The sequence below is a fragment of the Echeneis naucrates genome, chromosome 2 (assembly GCF_900963305.1).
Source record: "Echeneis naucrates chromosome 2, fEcheNa1.1, whole genome shotgun sequence".
Taxonomy (NCBI): Eukaryota; Metazoa; Chordata; class Actinopteri; order Carangiformes; family Echeneidae; genus Echeneis; species Echeneis naucrates.
In genome coordinates this window covers 18,368,466-18,393,811 of record NC_042512.1, presented here as the reverse complement: position 1 = coordinate 18,393,811, position 25,346 = coordinate 18,368,466, and the positions used below count along the sequence as shown (strand labels likewise).

Sequence of the window (25,346 nt, the reverse complement as noted above, 5' to 3'; positions counted from 1 at the left end):
GTCTCTGTGGGGGGATCCGCTTCATGCTGCAGGACTCCAGTTCAGTCCCACATCCAGAGTCTGGGCCAACAAATGTGGGCCGAGGTTAGAACAGAGTCCAACACATCCAAAACACAAACAAACAGGATGTGAATAAATGTCCTAATTACAGTGGTGTGTGTTTGTTTTGTTTTAATGTCATGTTCACACAAAAGATGGAAACTGAGACTTAACCCCACCTTAAGATAAAATATTAACAGTAGAACTGACTGCCTCACATTTTATTTTGTTGTGGGACAAAATGAAGCAAAAACGTTTCTTCGGGATGATGGAACAGAACAAACCCGGAGCCTGTTTGCACTGAGATATCACAGGATGTTAACAAAGAGCCACTTTATTGAGCCTCATTCATCAATCACTGTGTCTATCACTGTAATTTATTTACACTGGAATCATGTAACCTGACTCTGGTTTGGCCTGCTTTTTCACATTAAACATCACAAACAGGAGAAGACATGCAGTTTCTCTAATTTGGCAGGTTCAGGCGTCACATGCTGTGAGAGTGAGGAAATAAGTGTGAGCACATGGAACAAACACACTTTACCTTTTGGCTCATGTTCATCACTTTGGATAAGCAGAAAGAAAAATAAATCAATTATCTATGAAAAATCCACCTCAACATTCTGTTTCCATCCAGCCAAACTTAATCCGCTCATATTGTCACTTAATGCTATTAAATCCAAGAAAAGGAACAAAACCAACAACGAAGCGATCGGAATGTGATTAATTGGTTTTGTTGAGGAAAAACATCAGCTTTATCCTTTCAGAGTAAAGAAATGGTGCTTTTCTTTGTGTCTTTCTTCTATCTATGAGAACGATCTTTCTCTTTGGGAGCGTGATGTGAGGTGTTGCGTTGAACACAACAATGGGTGTGACCCGCAGGCGACAGTGTCCTGTGTCATCTGCACCTTCCTAACTGTCCGGACTGAATCCCGATGGACTCCTTCACTTCAACGGCAGATGCATTTTAATCTCTCAATGCACTCGATCCATCCGTACTCTTTTCATATGAAATTGTTCTATGAGACATCCAGCACATTGAGGAGAGAAGAAGAAGACGCCACGTTCTCTCTGCTGTCCTGCATTCAACAACCTGTAAAGTCAGACGAGGTAAGACGTTGACCTTTGTTTACTAGTGGTGATTGTTCTCCCAGGAGACAGTGGACAGTCCCAGCAGTGTCACACGCTCCCCATCTCCATGGCTCCTCCTCTGACGGGGCGGGACGGTGAGGGAGGAGAAGCCTCCCCTTCCAGTGGCGAGTGGGGTGAAGCGTGGTGGCAGATGTGCTCAGTAGCGCCCCCTGTGGTTCGTCCTGGACATGGTGAGAGGGAGAGAGACAGAGGACAGAGAGGAGACCTCCCAGTACAGAGAGCGAGACAGGAAGAGCTGGTAGAGGATCACCATGGAGATGGACTGGCAGAGGATGACGCCGATAGTCACCACCTGCAGGGGAGGAAGATGAGGAACAGAGTTTGTGTTTTTCTCCATTTCTGCTTCCAAAGCACAATCGCGTCGTGTTCGTTTGTGTGTTCAAACCTTCTCCCTCTGGTGATCGTTGAAGACGACAGACAGGAAGACGAGGACTGGGTGACAGAGGAACCACAGGAAGCATCCCTGAAACGAAGACCGCAGGACCCCGTGAAGATCTGGAGGGTGTTTGTGGGGCCGGATGCTGCAGGCCTGTGTGTAGGGCAGCTTACCTTGGCGAAGCTGAGGTAGAAGTCCCTCTTCAGGGTGCTCCTCTCAGTGGAGATGATCTGGTAGAGGACGGAGGCCAGCAGGAGAGCGAGGCCGACTCTCAGAACGATGAGCAGGATGCCTGCCAGACTCTGCTGGACGTGGTAGCTGTGATGTTCACTCTCTGACTCTGAATATTGCTCCCACAGCAGCAGCACACCCTGAAAATAACACTCTTTTACTCCCTGCTGCTCGAACATGATAACAGCTGATGGTTGATGATAAATATAATACGTTTGTGATTTGAAGCTGTCTGAGTGTGACTCTGTGTACCTGCGTCACCACTCCGCCAACAGCGACGGCCGTGGAGGCTGGAGACTGTTCCCACTGCAGAGGCCTGGACTGGGGCTTCCTGCCTCGACTCAGAGTCCAGCCCATACACAGACTCAGTAACATGTACAGCATGGACACCTGGGACACCATATCCCAGACTGCACCGGGCCAGGGAAAGGCAGAATTAATAACCTGTCTGTTTAAATATGATTCACATGGTGATCCAGTATGGAGGTGAGAGGATCTTACACTCGGCCAGGCTGCCCATCAGAGGAATTCCAACACCATCATGAGAATACCTGCAGAGCACAAGATGAGGGAGGACGAATAAATAACAAAGGTTTGGAAAGTCAATGAGGTCTAATGTGACAACATGTTGATGTGTCGCTGTGGTTCATGTTGGATCTACCTGGCCAGGTGGGTGTAGGTGCAGAGAGCGGAGCAGCCCTGTAAAGCCAGCGCCATGGTGAGCACCTTCAACACGGTGTTCATGGGCCCTCCCTTCCTCAGAGCCTGATACAAAGGCTGGAAGTAGATACAGGAGGCTATGAAGTAGGCCAGCAGCAGGAGGAAGTAAAAGCTGTGCAGACCTGAGAGACAGAGAGGAAACATTTTGACCCACATTGATGTCAGATCTATGAAAAAAGCAGGTATGCACAGAGTTCAGCTCAGACAGTTCAGATTAGGGTTCCTTAAACATGGTTCTAAGCATGAAGAGCGTTCCTGCTGTCCGACCTGCCTCCTCGGCACTGAAGTGCTCCAGAGGATTCCCAGCTGAGTCGGCGTTGAACAGCAACACCGTAAAGCTTAGGTCAGGGTGAGAAGGAATCACTGCACTTTCCTGAAGAGGCAGAGGAGAAAGAGAGTGAAGACAACTTGACAAATGACTAAATTAAAATCTGACAAAAACGTAACTGTGCTGTTTGCAGGAATTAACTTCCAAATGTGCCAAAAAAAAAAATAGATCTTACTCCTACGTGCACAATAAAATATTCACCTGCTTCTATTGCCAGCTCATTCACTGAAATGCTCTTTTATAGATGTAATGCATTCAATTCAGCTAATTCTAATGTGCAGCTGCCATCTCTGCTTTGGTTTTTATACTCACATGAAAGCAGCTACACAGATTTCAGACTGTGCATGAGTGTTCGTATGAGCAGGACTGCTTTTAAAGGAATCTTTCATCTGAACCTTACCTGGCATGTGTATCTGTCGGCGTACAGAGCCTGCCAGGCTGTGGGGGAGGACTGTCGAGGGATGGTCTGGTTGAACTCTTCCTGATTGAGAGAAACTGAAGGAGAGAGAAGAACAAATCAGCAGAGCTGCAGCACATCCATCGGATCAGAAGTCAGGCCATGCTGGTCCTTACTGGTGAAGGAGGCTCTGGAGAGTCTCTCTGTGCAGCTCAGGTTGTCCAGGTCCGAGTCCAGATTCTGATACAGCAGCAGTCTGGACTCCTTCTCTGCAGCCAGAGCTGAGTTTTCCAGCCGACAGACCAGGAGACCATTATCACCTACAGAAGACAGACAGGGACAGACAGGGTCCAGAAAAACTGCTTCATTCGCCCTGTTGATTAATTCATCAATCAATTCAAGAGATTCAACAGAAGCTGATAAACACACTTTTCTTTTCGGTCATGATGAACAGGAAACATGAATCTGTTGCACATTAACACCACAAAGTGTGTGCTGATGGAGTGACACGTTAGCAGCAGCACCGTTGTTGTTGTTGTTACCTTGAAACATGAATTTAGTGACGAACTGTCCTCTCTGCTGTCTCGCCGCTTCGCTCCGGAAAAGTCCGCTCACAGTTTTGGCCGAAGCCTCCGAGCCGAGCAGCAGGACGGCCAGAAGAGAGGCCACCAAACGGGACATTTCCCCCCCCGGAGCAGCTCACAGACACCGGCTGAGAAACGTTAGCTTCGTTCAATGAGCCACGAAGTCAACCAGCTGCGGCAAGCTAGCCTGCGTTAGCTGCGGCTGCAGCCGGAAGTCCTGTCTCCGTCCCTCAAATAAAAACATTTGCATGTCTTATTTTATTTTTTTAATATGTAAATAATACAGAATGACGCGTGAAAACGTAAAACACGAAGGTGTCTGATTTGGAAATGTTAATTTAAACAGGAGTGTCATTTAAAAATATCAGCGTGTAAAAAAAAAAAAATAAAGAGCTCGGTTTCTTATTTTGAAAAACTCCCGGAAGCTCTATGTTTACAATCGCCGACTTCGAGCTCGATGACAGTTTGGTTGACGTGAGATTTGCCCAATCGCGGAGCACTTCTTTAACTACGTCACAAAGACCCGACCAACCAGAGAGCAGAAGCGCGTCCCACTCGTGGTAAATGCCCCGCCCACCTTCAACGTGTCAACACTGCCGTAAAGCTGCCCGCAGCTGTCGCGCGTCAGGCTGTCATCCGGCTCCGGGACTCGGGAGCTGGACCGGATTATGGACTTTGTCAGGACCGTCCTGGTCACTGGAGGATCTGGATTCATGTGAGTCCCCCGCATCACTTCCCGCTCATTACTACTAACTATTAGTTTCATGCTAACTGTAGCGTCATAAAGCAATATTAAACATGAAACATAATCTTTCTGTTTTATGTGTTTTACACACCAGCTGCATTCATTCATTCTTAATTATCTGATATTTGTAGTCATTTCTCATGTTTCTGAGCTGTTACAGTGTATTTATTCTCTCTTCAGTGGCTCACATCTTGTGTGCTCCCTGGTCACCAGACAGCCTGACTGGAGGATTATTAACCTGGATAATGTGAGTCTTTCCTCTTTGTGTGTGTTCAAAATGGATGAAGTGATATAAAAGCAGGTCTGTGATGCTGTGATGCTGTGACCCCCCCTCCCACCCCCACAGTTGGATTACTGCTGCAGCCCCAGGAGTCTGCAGAGCATTGAAGGCAGAGCCAACTACACCTTCATCAGGGTGAGACAGCAGAGAGCAGCTGAAGACAAACTCCACAGTGACCGATCGTCAGTGGTGGGTGATGTCTGTGTGGGTCTGCTGTGTTTCTCTACAGGGGGATGTGTGTAACTCACGGCTGGTAAACCACATTTTCAAGACAGAGAACATTGATGTGATTTTCCACCTGGCAGCAAAAACACACGTTGGTGAGCAGCAGCAGTCCGACACACACACACACACGTCAGGCTGTGTACCAAGCTGATGTCACAGTTTCCACACACACTGTTTTCTCTCAGAGTCATCATTTGAAAGTCCATCTAGTTTCCAGCGAGTTAACGTTGATGGAACCAGAGTTTTATTAGGAGCTGCCCAACAGGCCCGACACCAGCCACAGCGCTTCATCTACGTCAGTACGGACGAGGTCTATGGAGCCAGTCTGGACGAGGTCAGTGAAGAGCTGAGACAGACGTGTGGAGGCGGAGTATGTTTCTTTTATATATTTCTGCATTTTATTCCCTGTAGGTGTTCGATGAGAGCAGTCCAGTCAGGCCCTCCAACCCGTATTCTGCCACTAAAGCAGCTGCAGAGCACCTGGTCAGGTCCTACTGGGATAAATATAAGGTATAGATTGTTTTTTATTATGTTGTGTGTCACATTTGCTTTAGTTAGTTTAAAATCAGATTCGCCTTAAAATAAGGTCTGTGAATACAGTTATGGAAGTTCTGCATGTTAAATTCTGCTCCTCCTCCTCTTCTCAGTTTCCAATCATTATCACCAGGAGCAACAACATCTACGGGCCCAGGCAGTACACGGAGAAGGTACAACGTCCTGACCAACTACAGCTGATGAATGGAGTTTTGTCAGTTCATAATTCATCATCTTGATCTTTCAGGTCATTCCCAGGTTTCTGAGCCTCTTACAACTGAACAAGAAATGGTGGGTTTGCTTTAGTTTTTGTTTTGGAGAAACTTTGTTTTATCGTGTCTATTTGACGATGAGGGAAAAATAGATCCGAGTAAATCTAGTTCCTCTTTCTTTTTTTGCCACAGCACTATCCAGGGAACGCTGCCTAAATCCCGCCATTTCCTGTTTGTCAGCGATGCCATCAGTGCCTTCCTGCTTGTTCTGGAGAAAGGGATTGTGGGTGAAATCTACAATATGGGAACAAGCTGTGAGATTCCTATCATGCAGCTGGCCAAGGAGCTTATCAGGATGGTGGGTTTTTTTTAATTCACATCTAGTTTGTAGAAGTCGTAATCAGAAATCGTAATCATAATCAGTAAGTCGTTAATCAGGCAGTTGTTTCGGGTTTTTTTTTTTTTAGGTCAAGAATGTGCCAGACTCTGAAGTGAATGACTGGCTGGAGTTTGTGCCTGACAGGTGAGTCGAAAAAACACAAAGCATTAACAGGAATCTCCTCCAAGTTTAGTATTTTATGAGTAACAGGTAAGAGTTAGACTTAGATCCTGCTTGATGATTCACACAACAGCAAGCAAATATTTCCCAGAAAAATCTGAGTCTACCTCTGAATGTACTGATGTACAGGCCGCGGGTCGACCTGCGTTACCCCATCAGAAGTGAGAAGCTGCAGCAGCTGGGCTGGAGGGCCGAGGTGTCCTGGGCCGAAGGCATCAGACACACTGGTACACTAACACACACACACCACAGGACATATTAGATCCCTCCATTCAAGTCCAAAATCACCACCCAAAAATAAATAATGATGTGAGACATTTAAAAACTCTATGACAATGTGTACTATTAATTCTGTTTTCATTATCTCACAGTCAAATGGTACCAAGACAATCCAGATTTCTGGTCAGAGCTGAGCGAGGACCAAGAACAAATCAGAAGCCGGCTGGAAAAAGCTCCCAAAAACCAATAAGTGTCCTCAGCTACGCAGCTCCAATGTCAGGACGCCAACTGAACAAAACCACCAAGCAGTGACGGCATTTTTTAAAGTTTACATGATATCTATGTAGCTAAACACATTCCACGAACACGTGATAATTTTCCATTGTCTGATGGTCGTTTCCTTCAACCAGAGCAAACATTGGAAATCAATGCACTTTATCTTGATATCATTTTTGACATAATCCAACACGGTGTGTTTTTAATTTGTTCTTTTGCAATTAAAGTCAGCAGGTATCTTATCAATCAAGGGACCAAATATTCTGGTGAAGCTGCACAAACTTGTGATGTGTAGATATGCTTTAGTAACCCGTTTACTGTAAACCTGGGATTTGATTTATGCCCCCCACCTCATGTTGAACCAGGAGCATTACATTCTACCTGCCACAGATGTGGTGAAAGGTGCAGCTTTAAACTCTGAATCCTGGTGCCTGAAGTGATGATTTCCCTGATTCTGCCAACACCCAGCATGTGTGGCAGGTTTTAGCAGCAGCTGTGAAGGTGAAAGTTCATTTTGTTTTACTTTGATTAGTCTCAAACCTTTATTCTGACAGTGGCCTTGTAAATAAAAAATAATAATAAAAAAAAAAAGTGAAGTGAATTTAAAGTCAGGGTTTTTGTCATATGATGCTGTGAAATGTATTTAACTTCAAATAAACTAATTATTTCATAATACCAAGGTATCCAACACTGTTCATGCACACATCCACTGAGGAAGTTGAAAACAATACAGTTACATTTGCAAATCCAAACCTTTATTTATGGTAAAATCAGAATATATGCACAGTTTATTTGTTTTTTTCTTCGTGCAGTGCTCCTCTTCGTGCACAACTGCTAAACTAATACATAAAGCAAATACTAACTAACAGGCTGGTGTTGCTGTGTGTCCACACAAAGGGGGTCTGGCCAGTCAGTAATGTTTCTTCAGCTCTGTTTCATTTCAGTTCAGTCTCTAAACAGCAATCCTTCCAAAACAGATCACCAACAACTACAAATGAGCCATAAACTTAAGGTACAAAATAACTTTGTGTGTGTTTGTGCACACGAAAGAGCCTGAAAAGTGTTAATTTTCCTGTGTGCTGTGCGTTTGATCCGGAGATGGTGAATTTACTTTGGCTCCACTGAGGCTTCTGTCACTCAGTGTGTGTTCAACAGACTGAACCATTTTGTTCCGTTCAAGCACGACAGATGAAGAGTTACGGATCAGCTGTTGGAAAACAAAACATGTCACTTTAACGTAAAGACAGCCGGATGGATCCTCATTTCTGATTGGCCAGAAGCCCCCACCCCCCCCCCCTCCCCCCAGTGACAGAATAAACACACTGACGCCTGAAAATATGCAAATCACAACAACAGAGCAATAGAACCACAGTTAATTCTGTGTTATGAGGACTTTAAAGGTCGCCACTTGCCAGACTTTCACAACAAGGGTATCAACGGGAAGGAAAAGTGTAAAGACTCAAATAAAAATTAAAAAAACAAACATAAACAACAATCGACTTGGAGAGAATCTGGACACTTGTTTTTTGTACTGCATGTTTTCTTTTTTTTTTCTTTTTTTACAAAATGGTCTTTGATCGTAGCATTTTGTTTTTTGTTTTGTGTTTTTTTTTTTTTTAATCCAAACCTTGGCATACGTGGTGGTGGTGTCTCAAATTTTGTTTGCCAATTAAAAATGGCTGTTTATGGTGGATTTTCATTATTGGCAATGGAACCTGTCACACAAACAGGTTTATGGATCCGATACTGAGTCCAATGTGACTTTAATGGTAACCCATGAAGGATGTTTCTCTTAATATGTCACAGTCACTTTAACTGTAATAAAACTGACCCCACGTGCACATCCTCATATTGTTGGAGGAGAAGACCAGCAATGGCTGTTTTTTTTTTTCCCCAGAATTGATGAGTGATGAGTTTTTGATGGAATAAACTCTTTTGGATGAACTTGATTGTGGCATTAATGTGATGGACATTTTGTCTGTAAGTTACTGTATTGACCAAAAGTTACAACCATATCTGTAAATATATTGGGATCATATATTCTGGCCCTGTGTCACCACGTTTATACTGAAGTTGTATGATGGACAAAAAAAAAAAAAGAAGTTAAAGTTAATCTGGTAAAAGGCAGAAAAAAGATGTGCACGTGGTGCTTGAACTGGTGTCCTGGGATCTGACATGTTTTTTGCACCAGCGACAATAATATTATTTTTGGGTTTGGATTTTTAAAACCATTTTAAAATTGTTATTATCAAAGGTTAATTGAGTGACATATCCAGAGAGAAATCCCTACACGTTGCATCTTTAACATTAAAAAGCTCACACTACCCCAGAAAAATAGAAATTTTCACTCATACCAATGACATTCAACATTCAAGTGCCAGTGTTTTTGTTTACTGTCTTTTGGTCAAGTCACTTGGTAAAATATCAACTTTTGTAATAGGCTTATAAAAATAAATATTTCTCAAAAATGCTTGATAAATTACACAAACTAGCAGCGAAAGTAGACTTGAGAACTCTGTGTGCAACAGCTGAATCCTACAGTTGCTGTTAACTAGATCTCCACCTGGTCCCAAAATAGGAAAACAGAAAGAGACTAAAATAAAACGCGCAAACTAAAATAAAAAACTGTTTCATATCTGAAGAACCTGTCCATACAGCGCACACACACACACACACACAGACTACACTATGGACAAATCTCTCTTTCTGACACTGATCTGTGCTACATTTCAGTTTCTCTCACACACTCACACACACCTCTCGGAGGTTTTGAAGGACGTGTGCTACAGAAGACTTTAGCTGAAGGTTAAACTAAGATCTGGAAGGTTTTTTTTGTTAAACTTGGGGTTTTGAAGTCTCTTTCCAACAGAAGGGCCTGCAGGCCGCAGCAATGGGAGCATAGCACCATTATTTATTCACTGACAATCAAAAATACTCCTGCTGGTAAGTCAGTTTCCATAGTGACGCAGAGTCCTTTGCATCTGTTGCCATGGTAACGCTGTATACAGCGCAACTGCCTCCACCTCTGTAGGGCTGGGTATCACCCTAGAATTTAAGGCATCAAAAGGTTTTGAAAAGATTCAAAAACCAGAAACTAAAGTGCTGGATTTGAGTTTTCCTTTCACAGGAAATAAAACCAAACAAGCTGAACTTTTAATCATCACAACTAAAAGTCCAAACAAACGCTACAGGGCTAATCTCAGACCAACCTAAACTACCTTAGACAGAGCTAAAGTGCTCAACAGACACGAGCCCATCCCACAAAAGTTAAGATAGACAGTTCATTTATGATGAAAAAATTGGCAACGACATTTCCAATTTCAAATCTTTTCCTTCCTGTGTGTAAAAACCTCTACGAGCTACTGCTGAACCTGTATCAGTGATTAAACACCGACAGCGTCTGAAGACACTTGTGCGTTGCCATTATGGGCCGACCAACTGTGGTGACTTTCACACACGTTACACGCTGCTGCAAAATGCACATACATCTGTTTGGATTTTACATCTACACTGAAAAATACCCAGCCCTAACCATCACCATTTCAGTCCTAAGTGAATCAGTCATTTCAAGGCACTGCGCACGTCACAATCTGAGCTGATTTGACTGGTGCCAGTTTAATCCAAACAGAGCACAGACAGAAAACAGCCCTGACAAAACTCACAGCAAGCCACAAGTTACTGATCTCTATTGCACTTCCTGTAGAAACTCATTGTGATGGGAGGGGTGAGAGTTTGGTGTGGGGGGGGGGGCACAGTGGTAATAAAGTGTTGCTCCGACACAGTTCAAAAGTTATTACAGCTGATACATATAATCTGTCTTCCCTAGAAAAAGACCTCAGTACATTGCATATTCGTGTGCGCACTACGAACACGACTATGTGAAAAGATTGCTCTATAAACAAGATGAAAGGTTGAGGTAAACTGAAGTTTGACCTTCGATGACTCCCTGCTGTACAACTCAAATATTAAAAAGTCCTATACACTACCAGCACTCAACAATATACTCAGATCTCGTATCAAAACAACAGTTCCCAGCATCTGTATCGCTGCGTGGAAAAAAAAAAAAAAAAAAAGCTCAATCATTCCTTCATAGTTACGCCATCTGCCCCCTAGTGGCTGTTAGAAGGCACAGCAATGTCTACACACTGAACCAGATTCATTCAAGTGTTTGTCTCTGGCACTCAAATCTTCTGATAGGTTAGTTTTTTTTGTTTGTTTGTTTGTTTTTTTAACCATGCTTAACATTTCCATTAAACACAAGAGACAACACTAGCTGCATACTACGTTTGTGGTTGGCAACAGCCATAGATTCAAGTAACAAATGCTGACAACGTCCCTTCTCATGCAGGGAATATGTGACAGTGTCAGCCATGTACTAAATTAGTAATATTCAGTCAACATTTAAAAAGGTAGACCCTGATTTTGGACCCGTGCCTAACGGCGTCTAATTGTCCCGAAACATCAACAACACGGTGATGTTTTTGGGCTGCGCAAAAGTGAAGAGTGTGTATCTCTGAACAAAGCTTCAGTCTCCTCCAACATGGAGCCCAGAAGTCAGATGCCCACGACATTTCAAGGTGTCCCAAAGATTATTATTAAGAAGTGCAACTTAAAGAGTTCAGGTGATGTGTCAAGAGGGTTTTAAACTAAGCAAATCCTTCAAAATTGATTGTCATTTGCAATGGTATTTCAACACATGAACTCCTATCTTCCTACTGCTTACTCCTTCATTCTTCAGTTTTCTAAGAAATCTAAGATGGAGACCGTCCACCATTGCTGCAGGAGAAAATTTACTTTGTTTCTTAAATCATGAATTTGGTTAACAGGTGCTAAAAAACATTTGTTGGGACACCTCAAACACAAATCTGGTCAACAATTTTTCTTTGCTGTTGCTGATTCTAGTCTAGCCTGTTTTACAACCAAAAGTGAGAACTAAATGTGTTTTGCTACAACAACGGTTCATGTGAAAACTGAACCACACTTCAAAAGTAGCTGAAACAAAGAAAACGCAAACAAATTTTCTGTTTGGTTCATCAGGAAGCTTGACACGGTGGAGTGTGTTAACTCTAACCCTCTACAAGAAGAGCATGGCAACTGCCCTCGAATGTTTGCCGAGACATCACTGACCTTTAATTCCTTCCACCATAAATTCTGACAGAAGGGACTGACTGGTGTCTCTGCACTATGATTCCAAGAGGATAAAATCTATTTTGTCAATATCACACCTGCTGTCTACTTGAATCATCAGTCATCCGGCCTTATTCAGCCTGAAACTCTTCAAAAGAAAAATCGCGTTAAAGCCAACTAGTTTCCTGAACCTCCTAGCCGCCTGTGCTAAAGGGAAATAGATTGACACGAAAGTGATTTCTGATTAAAAAATGTGTCTAGAAAAATTATAGTAGACACAAAAAAATCTGAGTGTTAAACATAATTAAAGCCCACTGTAGAATTGTTTTTATATTCTTGGCATTTTTTTTTTTAACTTCTTGACCAAAAAACAACAACACTTGCATATGTTTTGTTGTCTTGGTCCAGCCTTGTCATTTGTCAAAGCCAGTGGGCAATTTGAGGGAATCTGCCTCTTGAGCATTAATTGGTAAATTATGATTGGTTCACACATGTAGTGTCCCTAAATATTATCTCAAAAGAAAATATCGGCTGAGCCTGTTCAAATTGCCCACTGAACTGAGCTTATCAGACACTGCGTGGTCCAATGTCGAGTGATCAGACGTAATCTTCTACACATCAAGTGTTGTTTCACTTTGAATTCGCTTTCTTTTTCTGTGGAGATTCTTCTCTGCTTTTAAAGGATGAACTATTTACATTAAATCTATAGTTACCTTTCACCAAAGTTATTCACATGAAAAACAAATTACAACTCTTTTCCCCCACCAAGCGGCAGCGGAGGATTGGACCTCTAACACCCAACAGTCCTAATGCACAGCGGAGTTTCTCCGACGCGTTAGAACTGGGATGAAACATGAACATCCAGGGTGCGGGTCAACCTGGTTCCACGGCAGAGCACAGTAGGGCTTCCCAGTTGTTGGGGACTGATTACATTAATAAAATTCATGCAACCCGTGGCCAAATATTTTCCGTTTTGTTTTGCCACTTGTCCTCTAGCACACTTTATCTGTCCTATATCTTGCTGTGCTATGCTGCGCCTTTCTTTCACTGTCCCGGTAGGCCATAATTGGAACTAGCCAAAGTGTAGCACACGCCAGTTGTGTCCTGTTAACTGGCAACCGCAGACATAACAAGCTACAGTAGCCAGAACAAGCTGTTCGCAATTTAACGCTTGTAAAAGAAGCATCAGTCAGCAATGATTTACGCCAACGTGCCGCTGGTGTGTGGTTGTGCAGTGCATGATATGCCACTGATGTGTGCGTTACTGCAACTGTGGAGCAAATTCACCTGTTTCCCTGTCAGTTGATACGGTTGAAACATTGCACAGCAGAAAAAAAAAAAAGTCCAACACTGTTCAATGAACCATAAAGGCAGGATTAAAAGTACCAGTTTTTTTTTTTTTAGCAGAATTTGAAGTAGCTTTGGTTGGAATTGTGCTCATAGTACAGTAAGACAGGACATGGCTAAAATGTGCTATCATCCAGAAGCCCCAGCTGACCCTGCTTTGAAATGCATTAGGCTGGCTGATCCGATTCTCTACTTTAATGCCTGACCTCAACAGATCTTTAAGACCAAACAAATTAACTGGAATGATGTATTTTAGAGAAGACTCTTCATGTAACTCTCCAGGATAGAGTGAGCAAAAAATTTTTGAACTCTTATAGCCTTTTGGTTTGTGTTTCCCCTTGAAAGAATCTTTTGGCAAACAAGGGTTTCAATGTTTGTAGTGGAAGTGGAGCCAGTTTCCCAAGAACATGGTGGCACTAAGAGTCAGCTGAACATTCACAGCCACAGTCACTGGTCAAATTTGGCAACCATCGCTTTCAGCAGCAGCCATGTAGCGATTGTATTATTCTTACACCTCAAAGATAATATAGCCTTTCTTGGGCATCACTGCAGGATGTGCTCATAAGTGCTTCGTTCAGTATTGCTATACTTGAATGTAAGGAAACGTCATCTTGGTGCTTGATGATGCTGAGGAGGAGATGCCAAAAAACTTTAGCTGCTGACACATGCAAATCTGAGAAGGAATGAGAGTGAACAATTTTAGCAATTACTGTGAATCTAATAGAGTGTGGCATCAAACGTCAGCGTACAGGGAACATCTGCTTTTACAACCAGAGAGGGACAAGGAAGGGGCCATAACTGCTGCTGCTGCTCCAAATTCTCGCTCAGTGACCAAACAATTAGTGACACAATGGTTGTGAGAAAACCAAACTCAAGCTCAAACCAGAGCTGTAGATGTGACATACAGGTCAATGAGCAAGACTCAGTTCCCCAAAAGCATAAAACCACTGCTGTTATCTCTGCTTACAGCCTTTTAAAGCAAAAAGGTCTGATGAGTATCAGTACAGCTGTCTTAAGAAGAAATTCAATGTTTAAAACATAGTTAGTTTTCAATAAGGGTGTATTTTAACAAAAACGCTTCAGTATGTTCTCAGTGGTTAGATGCTGTTGGGAATCAGCTCATCAGAGACCTTCTGATGAATTTGACTCCAATAAACAGATAAGGAACAGCTTTGAGGTTCCTCATCACAGTTTTTGTTTAGTTGTTGTTTTTTTTTTTGTGATTTTTTTTATTTTATTTGTTTTTTTTTTTTTGCCAAGGTTTGATTTAGTTCAAGCCTAGTTTGTTTCCTTCCAAATAGAAATTAAGAACATGTTTGAACCCATTCATGACATAAAATACACATTTTTAGTCACAGTTGGCCAATAAGTAGCCAGTTACTTATTGTGGCAATAAAAACAATGGAAGTAAGAGACAAAAGTTCAAATTCTGAAAGGCACAGTACAGAAACAAATGATCCTTCATTCTGCTTTGTTCCAAACAAAGAAATGCTGTTTGTAGTTGTGATTATAACAAGCACGAGTCCTTAGACTCTGTTTGCTGGCATCATTGCGAATGGGCAACGTCTGCCAGTGTCCCAGCCCGTTGTCTCTTCATCTCTGTCGGATAGCTTTCACAGACCGCGGTAAATCAATACTTCAATGTTTTCAAAAGGTGAAAAAATTACAACAAAATTTGCTTTTCCGTGGCCCCTTTCAGTATCTGTCATGTAAGTGAAGGAGACCTCAGCCAGTTCCAGTAATTTTGAATTTCTATGCAGACATACTTTGCTCAGATACGATGCCTCTGACGCACATCTCTGCAATATATTTTAGAAAATTTTTGGCCCATGATTGAGAACATGGCCATGCGTCACATACAAAGATGACGTGTGAAGGTACATAGGAAGCCTGGCTGGCTTTGGGTGAACACAGACAAAAACACAATGAAGCTAAAACGCAAATCTAAAGGGAAGAAAATGGATCCCCCAGTCTTCAACAGCGGGTTTGGAGTCCACACACTGCAAACCTTTTTTTTTTTTTTTTTGTCAAACCTTTCGTTTCATCTATCTTAGGGGTTTAAAAGAACACCTGGAACTTTCAATTCAATTTGTTATTTTTCTGACAAGTCAGAGGGAATAAAATACTCCTCACTGAAACCAAAAGATGTCAATAGCAGGAAGTAAACCTGTGACTAGTGTTAAAAAAATAACCAACTGAAATTGAAGAATCCTTTTCAATTGTGGTCTATTTTTAGAGGTGAGATTAATCAGGAATTGTGAAATTAAAGAAAGAAAGGTTGGCGAATTGTTAAGATGAAGGTGGACATGGAAAGGACTGGAAAAATCGTAAGAGGAATTAAAAGATCATAGTGCAGAGGGATGGAAGTAGGGCTATATAAACAAGTATAAATAGTTTAATAACATGCATGTGAGTTCTGGGGTTAATGGAAAGGTGAAGACGGATGGAGGTCAGACAATAGTATGAGGAAAGGAAGGAGGATGAGGAAGAAGAAAGAGGAATGAGTGAAGGGGAATGGAGGAGGAACTTAGTTGCCCCACCAGTCAACTTGAGAGTGTGAATAGTTGCCTCCGTAGCCGTCACTGGTGTAGAAGTTACCGAAGCCACCTGAAAGGGAAGAAAGGTGTTTTGGTAACACGCAAGTCCCATCAACAGCATGACAGTATTTACATTTAGAAATGTATAAGTCACATTTTTCTAAAACACAAAGTATAAAATCTTGACAGAATCTAGTTATATGCCAAAAACTCCTTACCTCCTCCAAAGCCACGGGTTCCTCCGTGTCCTGTTTGGTTGCGACCTCCACGTCCTCCAAACCCTCCAGTGCTGGCTCCAGCAGCCGTCTGGCGATAATCACGTGCCCCGAAACCTCCAGAGAACCTGAGGGCGAAATCAAATCTTTGAATTTAGACCAGACTTATCTTTGGCTTCAATGGTAGTCACACGGACAGAAAAGTCACATGTTTACCTCTTAGATCGTCCTCTGTTGCTGCTCTTATGTTGATGTTCATAGGCCAGGCTCTCGAGCCATGAGGGAACTTCTTGTTTGGCCTCTACTAGGATGTCCAGCAAGTCTTTAGTGATGTTCCCATTCTTATCATTGAAGAATGAGGTTGCCAATCCTATGGGTAAGAAAAGAGTTAATACTAATATAGTCTAATATAAACTAATTTGTTGCGGGACATTTCTGCTGACATTCCAAGCTTACCGAGGTTTCCGACTCTTCCCGTACGTCCAATACGGTGAACATACTCTTCTATGTCACTGGGAAGGTCAAAGTTAATAACATGTTTCACATTGGAGATGTCCAGACCCCGAGCTGCTACCTGAGCACACAAGAACACAACATGATCAGTATTCAATAATTTCTGCAGAAAAAGTGGGTAAGAAACACAACAGGTTCTAGTTAGTTTACGCCTTTTAATGACTACGTATCAGAAAATCTGTGATATAATATGATCTGTGTGTCTGTTAGAACTTTACTTTTACTGACCGCTGTGGCCACCAGAATGGGGCATTTTCCTGATCTGAATTGGTTCAGGGCCTCCTCTCTGTCTCTCTGTGAGCGGTCCCCATGGATGCTGGTGCAGGCGTAGCCCTCCCGATACAGGAAGTCCTCCAAGGCGTCAGCGCCTTTCTTGGTCTCCACGAAAACCAGAGTCAGTGAGTCCTTACCTGGAAAACCAAGAGAAAAGGGAAGTGAGGTTAATCATTAAAGCGAGTGGATAATCACGGCCATCACGTGATTCTTCTGTGCTCAAAACCATTCGATTTAACGAAAGGAGAAAAGTTACTTTTATGTTTCCTTTTATTTGTAATTTGTAGTGGTTACAAAAAAAAGAAAATGATTTTCGGAGAAGATTAACACGCATTTCAATTGTCATGTCATGGATCTGGCTTTTACATTATTGATGGAGGCAATATGTTGGCAATGTGAGATACTGTATCAGTGAAAGAACACCACCTGAATGAACAAGCAACTAAACTATGACTTCAGCCTGTGACACAGCAGTTTGATAAAATTAAATGCAACACTATCTGAAGTGCTTGACACAGAGTGAAGTAGAAGGAAATTAACACCTTAATGGCTTTTCACTAACTAAATGTATCATGAAAGAAAAGGAAAGGAAATGAGCTTTCGGTGCAAAATGTGCTGAATCACAATGACAATCCTGAAAGCTAAATCCATACCCCTTCAGCCCTACTGATATGTGTGGCTGTTTCAGTCTGTGATGCCTTATATTTATCTTAACATGCACAAGTACTTTGTTGTTCATTTCATTACATTATTATTTTTCTGCAAACAGAACAGAGCAACAGGCAACAAGGGGTGCAGCGTGATTGAAAACCAAAAAATTCAATAATGACAAGACTAAATAGCCAAAAACATCAGCAGCATTGTGACCAGAGCCACTGATGGAAAGAGTTTGGTCTGATTTCTTTCTCAACGCTTCTGCTCCAATGACATTACTACCTGATTACAAGGCTATTGGCTGACAATGATCAACATTTATGTCCAGCTAAACCAGACTCTCTCCATCAAGGATTTGGATCTGATATGAGGACATCACAGCAACATACAATACATAGAGACGCCAAAAGAAAACTTGAAAACACAACAGGCATGGTTTAAGCTGTGCAAACCCGACTCATGAAATGGTACAAAGAACCATAAATAAGAGGCTAAACACGTGATTTTCCACCACAGAGAATAATATTAAAAGGCAAGCAAAATTATTTAAAAATATGGAATGACAAATATGGGATTCTTGATTGAGAATCTTACCAGGTTTCTCTATGTTGTCTCCAGTACTGTCCTGTACCTCGCTGGAGATGACTTGGGATAAAACCACACCAAACCACCAACATGTAAACTGCACTCAGTCACCAGCAGTAAAACCAAATCTTTATCTTTAATATTCCAAACGGACCAAATCTGCGTTCATAAAATCCTCAAAGAATAATGCTTATTTTCTAAACCATAAATGTGCTTTCAAATAGTTTTCTTACTATAAACTGAAGGAAGAGAAAGTATTTGTTGAATCCTTCAGGGTATGAAGAACATTTCCTATCGGGCATTCTCACCACTGTCTTCCTCAGGAAAATATAGCAATAATTGGATGAGAAGTCATCTATAAACCTGCTGGATGTATCTTGCTCAAGGCCTCTGGCTAATCCCCAGAAAGACACACACGGTGTACAGAATTTATCTGCACAGCACGTTGAAAAACTTTAAACCTTTATTAATGCCACTTAATTTAAAAGGTATGTCTGCTTAATGAGAGGAAAAACTAAACATGTGAAAGCTCTGAGCTTTTTCCAATTATTTCAAAATGGTTGACAGACAAGGTGTCAATGGGCATTACACTCAGCTAAACATGAGACACATAGTCATGTACTGGCTGAGATGTGAGGACAACAATATGGCAATGGCAAAAGGACAGGGGAAATAAAACTATGCTGTGTGTTTGGGTGTATACAGATTGACAAAGCTGCACCTCTGAAGGTTGTGAGTGACTGCTGGGTGACCATCTCACCTGTAGCACTGAGCAGATCCAGGAGGAAAGACCTCTTATCGCTCTCCTCCACCCACACTACTTTCTGAGTGATGTTCTCTGAGGTGGAGCCCACCCTGCCCACCGCCAGGAAAATGTACTCCTCCAGGAAATCCCTGGCCAGGATCTGCAGGAGAAATTGATTTTCAGCACTTGAATCCCATAAACTAGAACAATTTCTCCTCCAATTTACTGAGAAGTAAACTCTGGAGTAAACCCGGCAGAAGCACAAACACACCTGGATCTCTTTAGGAAAGGTAGCGCTGAACATCATCGTTTGGCGGATGCCTTTATGTGGCATGGTATCTTGTTCAACGATGCGTCTTATTTGTGGCTCAAAGCCCATGTCCAACATACGATCTGCCTCATCCAGAACCAGATAGCTGAAGCAAAGAACAGACCGAGATACAGGTAAAACATTTAAAACAGAAAAACTATAATAAATCATTTTATCTGCCACTCCTTCCTCTTCATGTCTTACTTGCAGTAGTCCAGTCCAATCTTGCCCCTCTCCATCATGTCTACCAGCCTTCCTGGAGTGGCCACCAGCAGGTGGCAACCTCTCTCCAGATCTCTGATTTGTTGGCCGATATCTGCTCCTCCATACACAACACAGGGGCGCACTCTGGACCGGTACGAAAACTGCAAGTAAAACAAAGACAAACAAAACATAAATGTTTTCCAGTCATGATTTGGGATGGCAGTGTTCAAGCTTATGTGCGTGTGAGTGTTTTTTTTTACCTTCCTGGCTTCATCGTATATTTGCAAAGCCAGTTCTCTGGTTGGAGCCAGTACCAGAGAGATGGGATACTGCTTACGACGCCCATACTTCCCATTCTCCTGCAATACGACAACACCACAAAGCATGAGTTCAGTGAAATCAAGAACTCTCAGTACTGAAACATGAGCTTTATTTTGAACAGAAAAGTTGACAACCTTTCACAAAGAGTTGCATTATTTAATTTCCTATTGGTGCAGTTAACTTAGTAAATGTTTTTGAGTCTGTCTATACTGATTTTTATTAGCTTGGGTTGACCTGCAGGAGCAACATGAAACATGCTCCGTCTCTGCCACGCTCATTTCTTTTTCCAGCTGACTAAAAAAAATTAATCGTCTTAAACTATTTGTATTTTCCTCATGACTCATCATAGTTGAACAGGGAAGCTTTCTGTGTCAAAACTGATCCATAAGCTTCGGTCCATTAGGAACTTTGAGGAAACAAATAGCTTCGATGTTTGCTCACCTGTCCAGAAGCTTTAACTGCATTAAGTGCTTCTCCTGGTCCATCAGTATAGATTTGGCTGAGAATTGGCAGCAGAAATGCCGCAGTCTTCCCAGAACCTACAGGAGCAGAGTCATCTGGTCTGGCACACATGCTTTTGTTGCATCTAACAACAGAATATTACTGTGATGAACTGTATGTGTGTGTGTGTGTGTGTGTGTGTGAATTGTGTACCTGTTTGCGCACAGGCCATGAGGTCTCTCTTTGACTTCACAATAGGAATGGCATATTTCTGGACAGGTGTTGGTCTGGTGTAACGACTCAGACTGATGTTGCCCATGATAATCTCACCCATGTCCACATCTTGGAACTACACACAGACAGACACCAATATGTATGTATGTGTGTATATATATATATATATATAAAAAAAAACAGTTGTATGAAGAAACGAAGCACACAAATATGAAAAATATCACAGCAGTTGCTCACACTCTCGATATGGTGAGGGCAGTTTTGTCCTGTAGCCTCGACAGGAATGTCATCGTATTTCTCAAAGTTGATCCCAGTGTTACTGCCAGAGAACAACTCACTAAAGAGGAACAAAAGAAACATTTCAGGTTCGTCCAACTTATTTCATGAACTTTAAAATGGAATTGTGAAAATGAGCAACAACGTGGACTCACTGTTCAAGGCGTTCGTTACGTGGCGTTGGTTTGGACCAGTCTCCATCATCTCTGGACTCCTCCACCCAGCGGCTGTTTCCTCCTCCACCACCACCACCAAATCCACCATGGTCAAACCTGAGCACAACACAATGTGGATGAAATAAATGCTGTTGTATGATGGTGCCTCTGACGAGTAATCCTGCCTGTTTCTGAGTTCCTGAGTCTCGTACCTCCCTCTGTTAGCGTTGCCTCTGTCATTGAAGAATGCTGACTTCCCTCGGTTGTTTCCAAAACTGCTGTAGGCATCCTTGTTTGTGTTCCAGCCTCCAGCATCTGACAGGACAATGAACATAGTGCAAAGACAGTTTCACACATTCTGTATTGGCACAACAGTCTCCAGCAGGGAGTGAAGATAACTACAACTGGTTGCTCCCCGAAAATGTAAAAACATTTTAGTTTTAATTTTTGACTTTTCACTGCCATCAGAAGTGCAGTACAACATCGGCAGTGCTTCATCTTCTGCCCTCTCACTGTGTTAGCATCATTCTTTTTTCCTTCAATACAAGAGAACTCAATTTGAATGTAAAAGAGAATTAAAGTGGATGCAGTGACGTTAAAGCCTACCTTTATTATCGTAGCCACCGAACCCCATTGGCTGTGCTGGGTTAATGGGATTAAAGGATCCTCCCCTATTGCCACGGTAACCACCTCCTCCGATGCCGCCTCGGCCCCGCTCCATGCGAGGCGGGCCCCGGTTAAATGAGTTGCCCGTCATCCGGTTGTCATGGTAGCCATTAACAAAGTTATTGCGCCCACCATCCCAACCATCTACAGAGGGACACAGGAGACAGCAACGATTCCTGAATCACAGATCATCTACAGGGTTATTACTCATCACTGTTAAAGTGAGGGTGCTGAAATAAGCAAGACTCATGCATTCACAATTTACAGTTAATCAAACTGTCGGCAAACTGCAGGCATCTCTGCTTTTTTTCCTAATTTAACAAAATAACACCATGATATATTTTTGTTCCTGCAAAATGACGCCAATATGACAAGATGTGAACAGCCTGTGAAACACTGTTCACACTCATTGAGCAAATATTCACCAAGTTTTACAACATATGTATTGTTACATATGGAATCCTATTTACTGTGTGCTATAAGTTATAAACAAGAGCTATATCAAGAAACAAAATTAAATCAAAATTGCAACATGAACAACATCCAAAACGCAGCAGCAAACAATTAAATGTTGTGAATACAACATTAATTCGCTCGACATTAGACAAACACCCCACTGCTCATTTACCACCACAACTAGACTGCACATGGCTAAATGGAGAACTTACAGTTGCCTGGAGGCGCCATGGTGTAGACACCTTGTCGACCAGCAGCAAAGGCATTTCCTGCTGGATGGGAAGAAAGTGTTTAAGTTATGGTTTTTTATCAGGAACAGATACAGTTAATAAAGGTGCCTTGTGGAGTTTTTCACCGCTGGTGGCATTAAACCGTAATGTTTTAATCATGACCATTGCATTGAGCAATGATTTTGATCACATCCTGCCACCACTTCCAAACAATGGCAGTAATGTGAAGAGCACCATGCCAACATAGACAGGGAGACTGATAAACTGGGAGGAAACAGTATAGAAGTTAAGATTTGGCTCCGCAAATATTCAATGAGGAAGAAAATAAAAGGATTCACATGATGCATTTGAGTGACTGCTTTGAAAGCTTTGCTTTCTAAAATTGTTTTAGAAAACTCCACAGGACAGCTTTAACTTGACCCCACTCACCATTTTTGGAAGCGTCTTTGTTCCGTAAATGTGGAGGAATGTATCGCCCTGTAGACAGAGACAACATCAGTAACTGAGTTTCCTTCCTTAGAGGTCTCAGAATCTGAATGTATCATGTAAAATCTAAATTAAGACACAAGGCTGTCCTAATTCTGACTGACTGTGGCGACTACAAGCTATGAAACTATCGAATGAAAACGCACAACAGGAAATTACTTGTTGGTAAATTTGAAATGCATTGTAATTCATGCATTTTCATTGGGCCTAAGCCCTGTTCTGCATCTAATTATCAGAAGACACGAGAGACCTGACTTATAAATCTTTCAACTCAATGTCACAGACTGTGCAAAAGTGCAATAGTTGAAAGTGACAGTATTCAACGATTTGTATGATCAGTATGTGCAAAAGGTCACTGTAAAATCATTGCATAATGCTGTCAGTTTGGAGTAAATCAGTCAATCGATCATTTTTGGTTGTGAAATAATTTTGCATTCCTTCAACATTTCTGTCCATCCCAGTTTATTGTTAATGGAGCATTTCCCCAGTCTTGTTACCATGATCTATTGTTTGTGGACATCAGCTTTTTGATGTCAGCGCACATTAATTAAAAAAGTGAGCATGAAAAGTTCTAACACCCTCCTCCTCCACAAAAACATATATGTATTTTGGCTGCTTACGGTTAGTGCCGCCACCTTGTCCGTCTGCTGCACTCAAGTCTAGGACAGCGAGCTGGAGAAAAAGAGACAGAGTCAGTTAGAGACTCACACAACACACACTCATTTTCAGCAGAACAAACTCTCCTTTATTTATTTGAACACTTCCCTGTTAATTTTTACCAACTTTTTCCTCCTGAAAATTTCCACCATTTCCCTGCTGGATTTTCCCCCTACCCTCCAAATTGGAAATGAACATAAAAGCAGATGGATGGAAACTCACTTAATGTGAGTTGAAACAAGAGCCGACTGAGTCATGGCCCACACGGTCATCTGTATAAAATGCTTTGAACCCTTACAGATCACCAGACTGCACTGTAAAAGATTTAGATGATGGCAAATATCAACCACGCTCTACACTGTAGGACTTAAGGCGCCCTGAAAATCACAGCAAAAATTTAGTTTAGTGCATCTGTGCAGTGTGAAAATTCAGCAGATGAAAGGATGAAGAGCACCAGATTACTCTGCACGCTGGTTTCAACACTAAACTTCCTTTGTAGTTTGGTCTGCAGACAGTCTGAGATGACTGAGCCCTGCAGATGATTTGATGTGGGTTCTTCCATCTTGCAGCAAGCTGGAACTGGACATATAATGTTATTGCATTTCTGCAATTGAGGGAAACAGGAACACAAACCGACTGCAGCTTGTTTTTTTATGCATCTGAATGCTTAAATGGTTTAAATGAGGTCAGTGTCGTGCATCAAGCTCGCTGGCAGTCATTTCTCCAGTTACACCTTTCCTAAATATCAGCTGAGAACACAAAGTACTTGGCTGTTTCCATACAACTGTGTGTCCGGCCGGACTCAGATAAACTACGTTGCTAGTGACGCAGATAAAATGGGCATTTTCTTTGATTGTTTTTTTTTTTTTTTTTTTGGGGTTGCTTTGTTTTGCTTGACACAGTGAAGATTAGCCCCGCATTAAACACTGCGGATCTCCCGACAGGCTAAAACTGTCAAACACCGCATTTATTTGCGTGCCAGCTCCATCCCCGCATGCCCCCCCATTTTATTATTATTACACCGAGCCGCAACACAAACGCAGTGGTGCTCGTCTGTAGGTGCGTTTCATTTACTCTCCGGGGAGAGCCGAGGGCACCGCTTCGACGTCACCACTTATCAACCGCTAGGTTACAGTATCACCCCGCTTATCTGCGGTTGAAGCAAGCAAACACAGACAGCACAAACACTAAATGTCTAGTTAGATAATGTTAGGCAGCTGTAAGATAATTTAAATAGAGAGAATAACCCCCCTCCAAAAAAAAAAAAAAATAATAATAATAATAATGTTTCCACGTCGTTAGGCCCCCGCGGCCCGCTTTGCTTTTAGCCGTTACTGTCTTATAATCCAAGCGCACCCAAGCTAGCACGTTAGCATTCTTGCTAGCGGTGTTTTTTTTTCCAAGCTAGCCGGCTACTAGCTAACACTCATCGCCGCCTTTTAACGTCTTCCCATCGGCCGACAGGTGAAATTAACACCGCCTTACCTGCTGCTCTAGACCGTGGGCATTCTCGACGGCCACATGACTCATAACTATTGAATACGGAGGAAAAATGTTGCCGTTGGAAAAGGAGCCCTCTTTGTTTGCCGGGTTTGATGTGATGTTATTCCTCCTTCGTTGTGTTTTTATTTTTTTTTTATTTTTTTTGTTGTTTTGCTGTAGCCCCGTTTCCGTGGTTACGACGGATGACAGTTGTTTCTCTGTCTTACGGCGGTTACTCTGCGAAATTAAATGAATATTATTAATATTTCTGTTGTTGTTATTCTTTTTAAATTCCCGTATTTCGGCTACAAAGGATGGCACTCCATGCAAAACTCAGCTGATGTCGATTAGCCCTCCAGCTGAGACGAGGCCGTTATGTCGGAGTCAAGTTAGCGCGAATCCAGCGAGCTACTCACATCCGCTGCCGTCAAAATAAAAGCCCTGTAAGAGAACGAATGTGTGATATTCTGGTCGAAATATAACATAATTAGTTGATTAGAAATTTTATAATTCTATGTTTCAAATGCAGATATTATTTATTTTTATCGGGCGCTG

At 42.2% G+C, this 25,346-nt stretch overlaps 3 protein-coding genes across 11 annotated transcripts; 1 reads left to right on the top strand and 2 right to left on the bottom strand.

Annotated features, from left to right (window-relative positions):
• Positions 1-224: 224 nt before the first annotated feature.
• LOC115055256 (integral membrane protein GPR180-like) lies at positions 225-3,971 on the bottom strand. The gene is made up of 10 exons (XM_029520932.1): positions 3,786-3,971; positions 3,420-3,563; positions 3,247-3,341; positions 2,786-2,891; positions 2,460-2,640; positions 2,300-2,349; positions 2,051-2,208; positions 1,741-1,938; positions 1,577-1,654; positions 225-1,483 (listed from the first exon to the last, which is right to left on the bottom strand). The coding sequence occupies exons 1-10, from the start codon at positions 3,922-3,924 to the stop codon at positions 1,328-1,330; spliced, it is 1,305 nt and encodes a 434-aa protein (XP_029376792.1). The 5' UTR covers positions 3,925-3,971; the 3' UTR covers positions 225-1,327.
• A 464-nt stretch (positions 3,972-4,435) lies between these two features.
• Positions 4,436-7,504, top strand: LOC115052347 (dTDP-D-glucose 4,6-dehydratase-like). The gene is made up of 12 exons (XM_029516419.1): positions 4,436-4,542; positions 4,753-4,819; positions 4,919-4,987; positions 5,082-5,172; positions 5,263-5,411; positions 5,489-5,587; positions 5,725-5,784; positions 5,859-5,902; positions 6,016-6,181; positions 6,291-6,346; positions 6,512-6,609; positions 6,754-7,504. Exons 1-12 carry the CDS (start codon positions 4,496-4,498, stop codon positions 6,849-6,851), a joined length of 1,044 nt encoding a protein of 347 aa, XP_029372279.1. The 5' UTR covers positions 4,436-4,495; the 3' UTR covers positions 6,852-7,504.
• A 909-nt stretch (positions 7,505-8,413) lies between these two features.
• On the bottom strand, positions 8,414-25,168 carry LOC115052296 (ATP-dependent RNA helicase DDX3X-like). 9 transcript variants are annotated; one of them, XM_029516351.1, is made up of 19 exons: positions 24,795-25,168; positions 23,273-23,324; positions 22,596-22,643; positions 22,149-22,208; positions 21,421-21,624; positions 21,027-21,129; positions 20,815-20,931; positions 20,621-20,720; positions 20,363-20,498; positions 20,150-20,247; positions 19,648-19,746; positions 19,388-19,548; positions 19,145-19,289; positions 18,889-19,033; positions 16,845-17,026; positions 16,560-16,677; positions 16,320-16,473; positions 16,107-16,231; positions 8,414-15,958 (listed from the first exon to the last, which is right to left on the bottom strand). In XM_029516351.1, the coding sequence occupies exons 1-19, from the start codon at positions 24,837-24,839 to the stop codon at positions 15,879-15,881; spliced, it is 2,172 nt and encodes a 723-aa protein (XP_029372211.1). In that variant the 5' UTR covers positions 24,840-25,168; the 3' UTR covers positions 8,414-15,878. The 9 variants fall into 9 exon arrangements, with proteins under 9 accessions (XP_029372211.1, XP_029372219.1, XP_029372235.1 ...); XM_029516359.1 differs by lacking the exons at positions 21,421-21,624; positions 22,149-22,208 and having other exon boundaries at positions 20,162-20,247; positions 20,988-21,129; positions 22,587-22,645; positions 23,260-23,324; XM_029516375.1 differs by lacking the exons at positions 21,421-21,624; positions 22,149-22,208 and having other exon boundaries at positions 20,162-20,247; positions 20,988-21,129.
• Between the last annotated feature and the right edge of the window lie 178 nt (positions 25,169-25,346).

Bases quoted from the DNA above. Each gene is read 5' to 3' on its own strand.
- LOC115055256 (XM_029520932.1), bottom strand. From the start codon at position 3,924: ATGTCCCGTTTGGTGGCCTCTCTTCTGGCCGTCCTGCTGCTCGGCTCG. The intron at 2,641-2,785 runs GTCGGACAGCAG...TCTGTCTCTCAG, and splicing joins CTTCAGTGCCGAGGAGGCAG to GTCTGCACAGCTTTTACTTC. The intron at 1,939-2,050 runs GTACACAGAGTC...TGTTATTTTCAG, and splicing joins TTGGCGGAGTGGTGACGCAG to GGTGTGCTGCTGCTGTGGGA.
- LOC115052347 (XM_029516419.1), top strand. From the start codon at position 4,496: ATGGACTTTGTCAGGACCGTCCTGGTCACTGGAGGATCTGGATTCAT. The intron at 5,412-5,488 runs GTCAGTGAAGAG...TATTCCCTGTAG, and splicing joins ATGGAGCCAGTCTGGACGAG to GTGTTCGATGAGAGCAGTCC. The intron at 5,903-6,015 runs GTGGGTTTGCTT...TTTTTGCCACAG, and splicing joins TTACAACTGAACAAGAAATG to CACTATCCAGGGAACGCTGC.
- LOC115052296 (XM_029516351.1), bottom strand. From the start codon at position 24,839: ATGAGTCATGTGGCCGTCGAGAATGCCCACGGTCTAGAGCAGCAG. The intron at 20,499-20,620 runs GTGAGCAACTGC...GTCTGTGTGTAG, and splicing joins GCCCTCACCATATCGAGAGT to TTCCAAGATGTGGACATGGG. The intron at 16,678-16,844 runs GTCAGTAAAAGT...TTGTGTGCTCAG, and splicing joins CCATTCTGGTGGCCACAGCG to GTAGCAGCTCGGGGTCTGGA.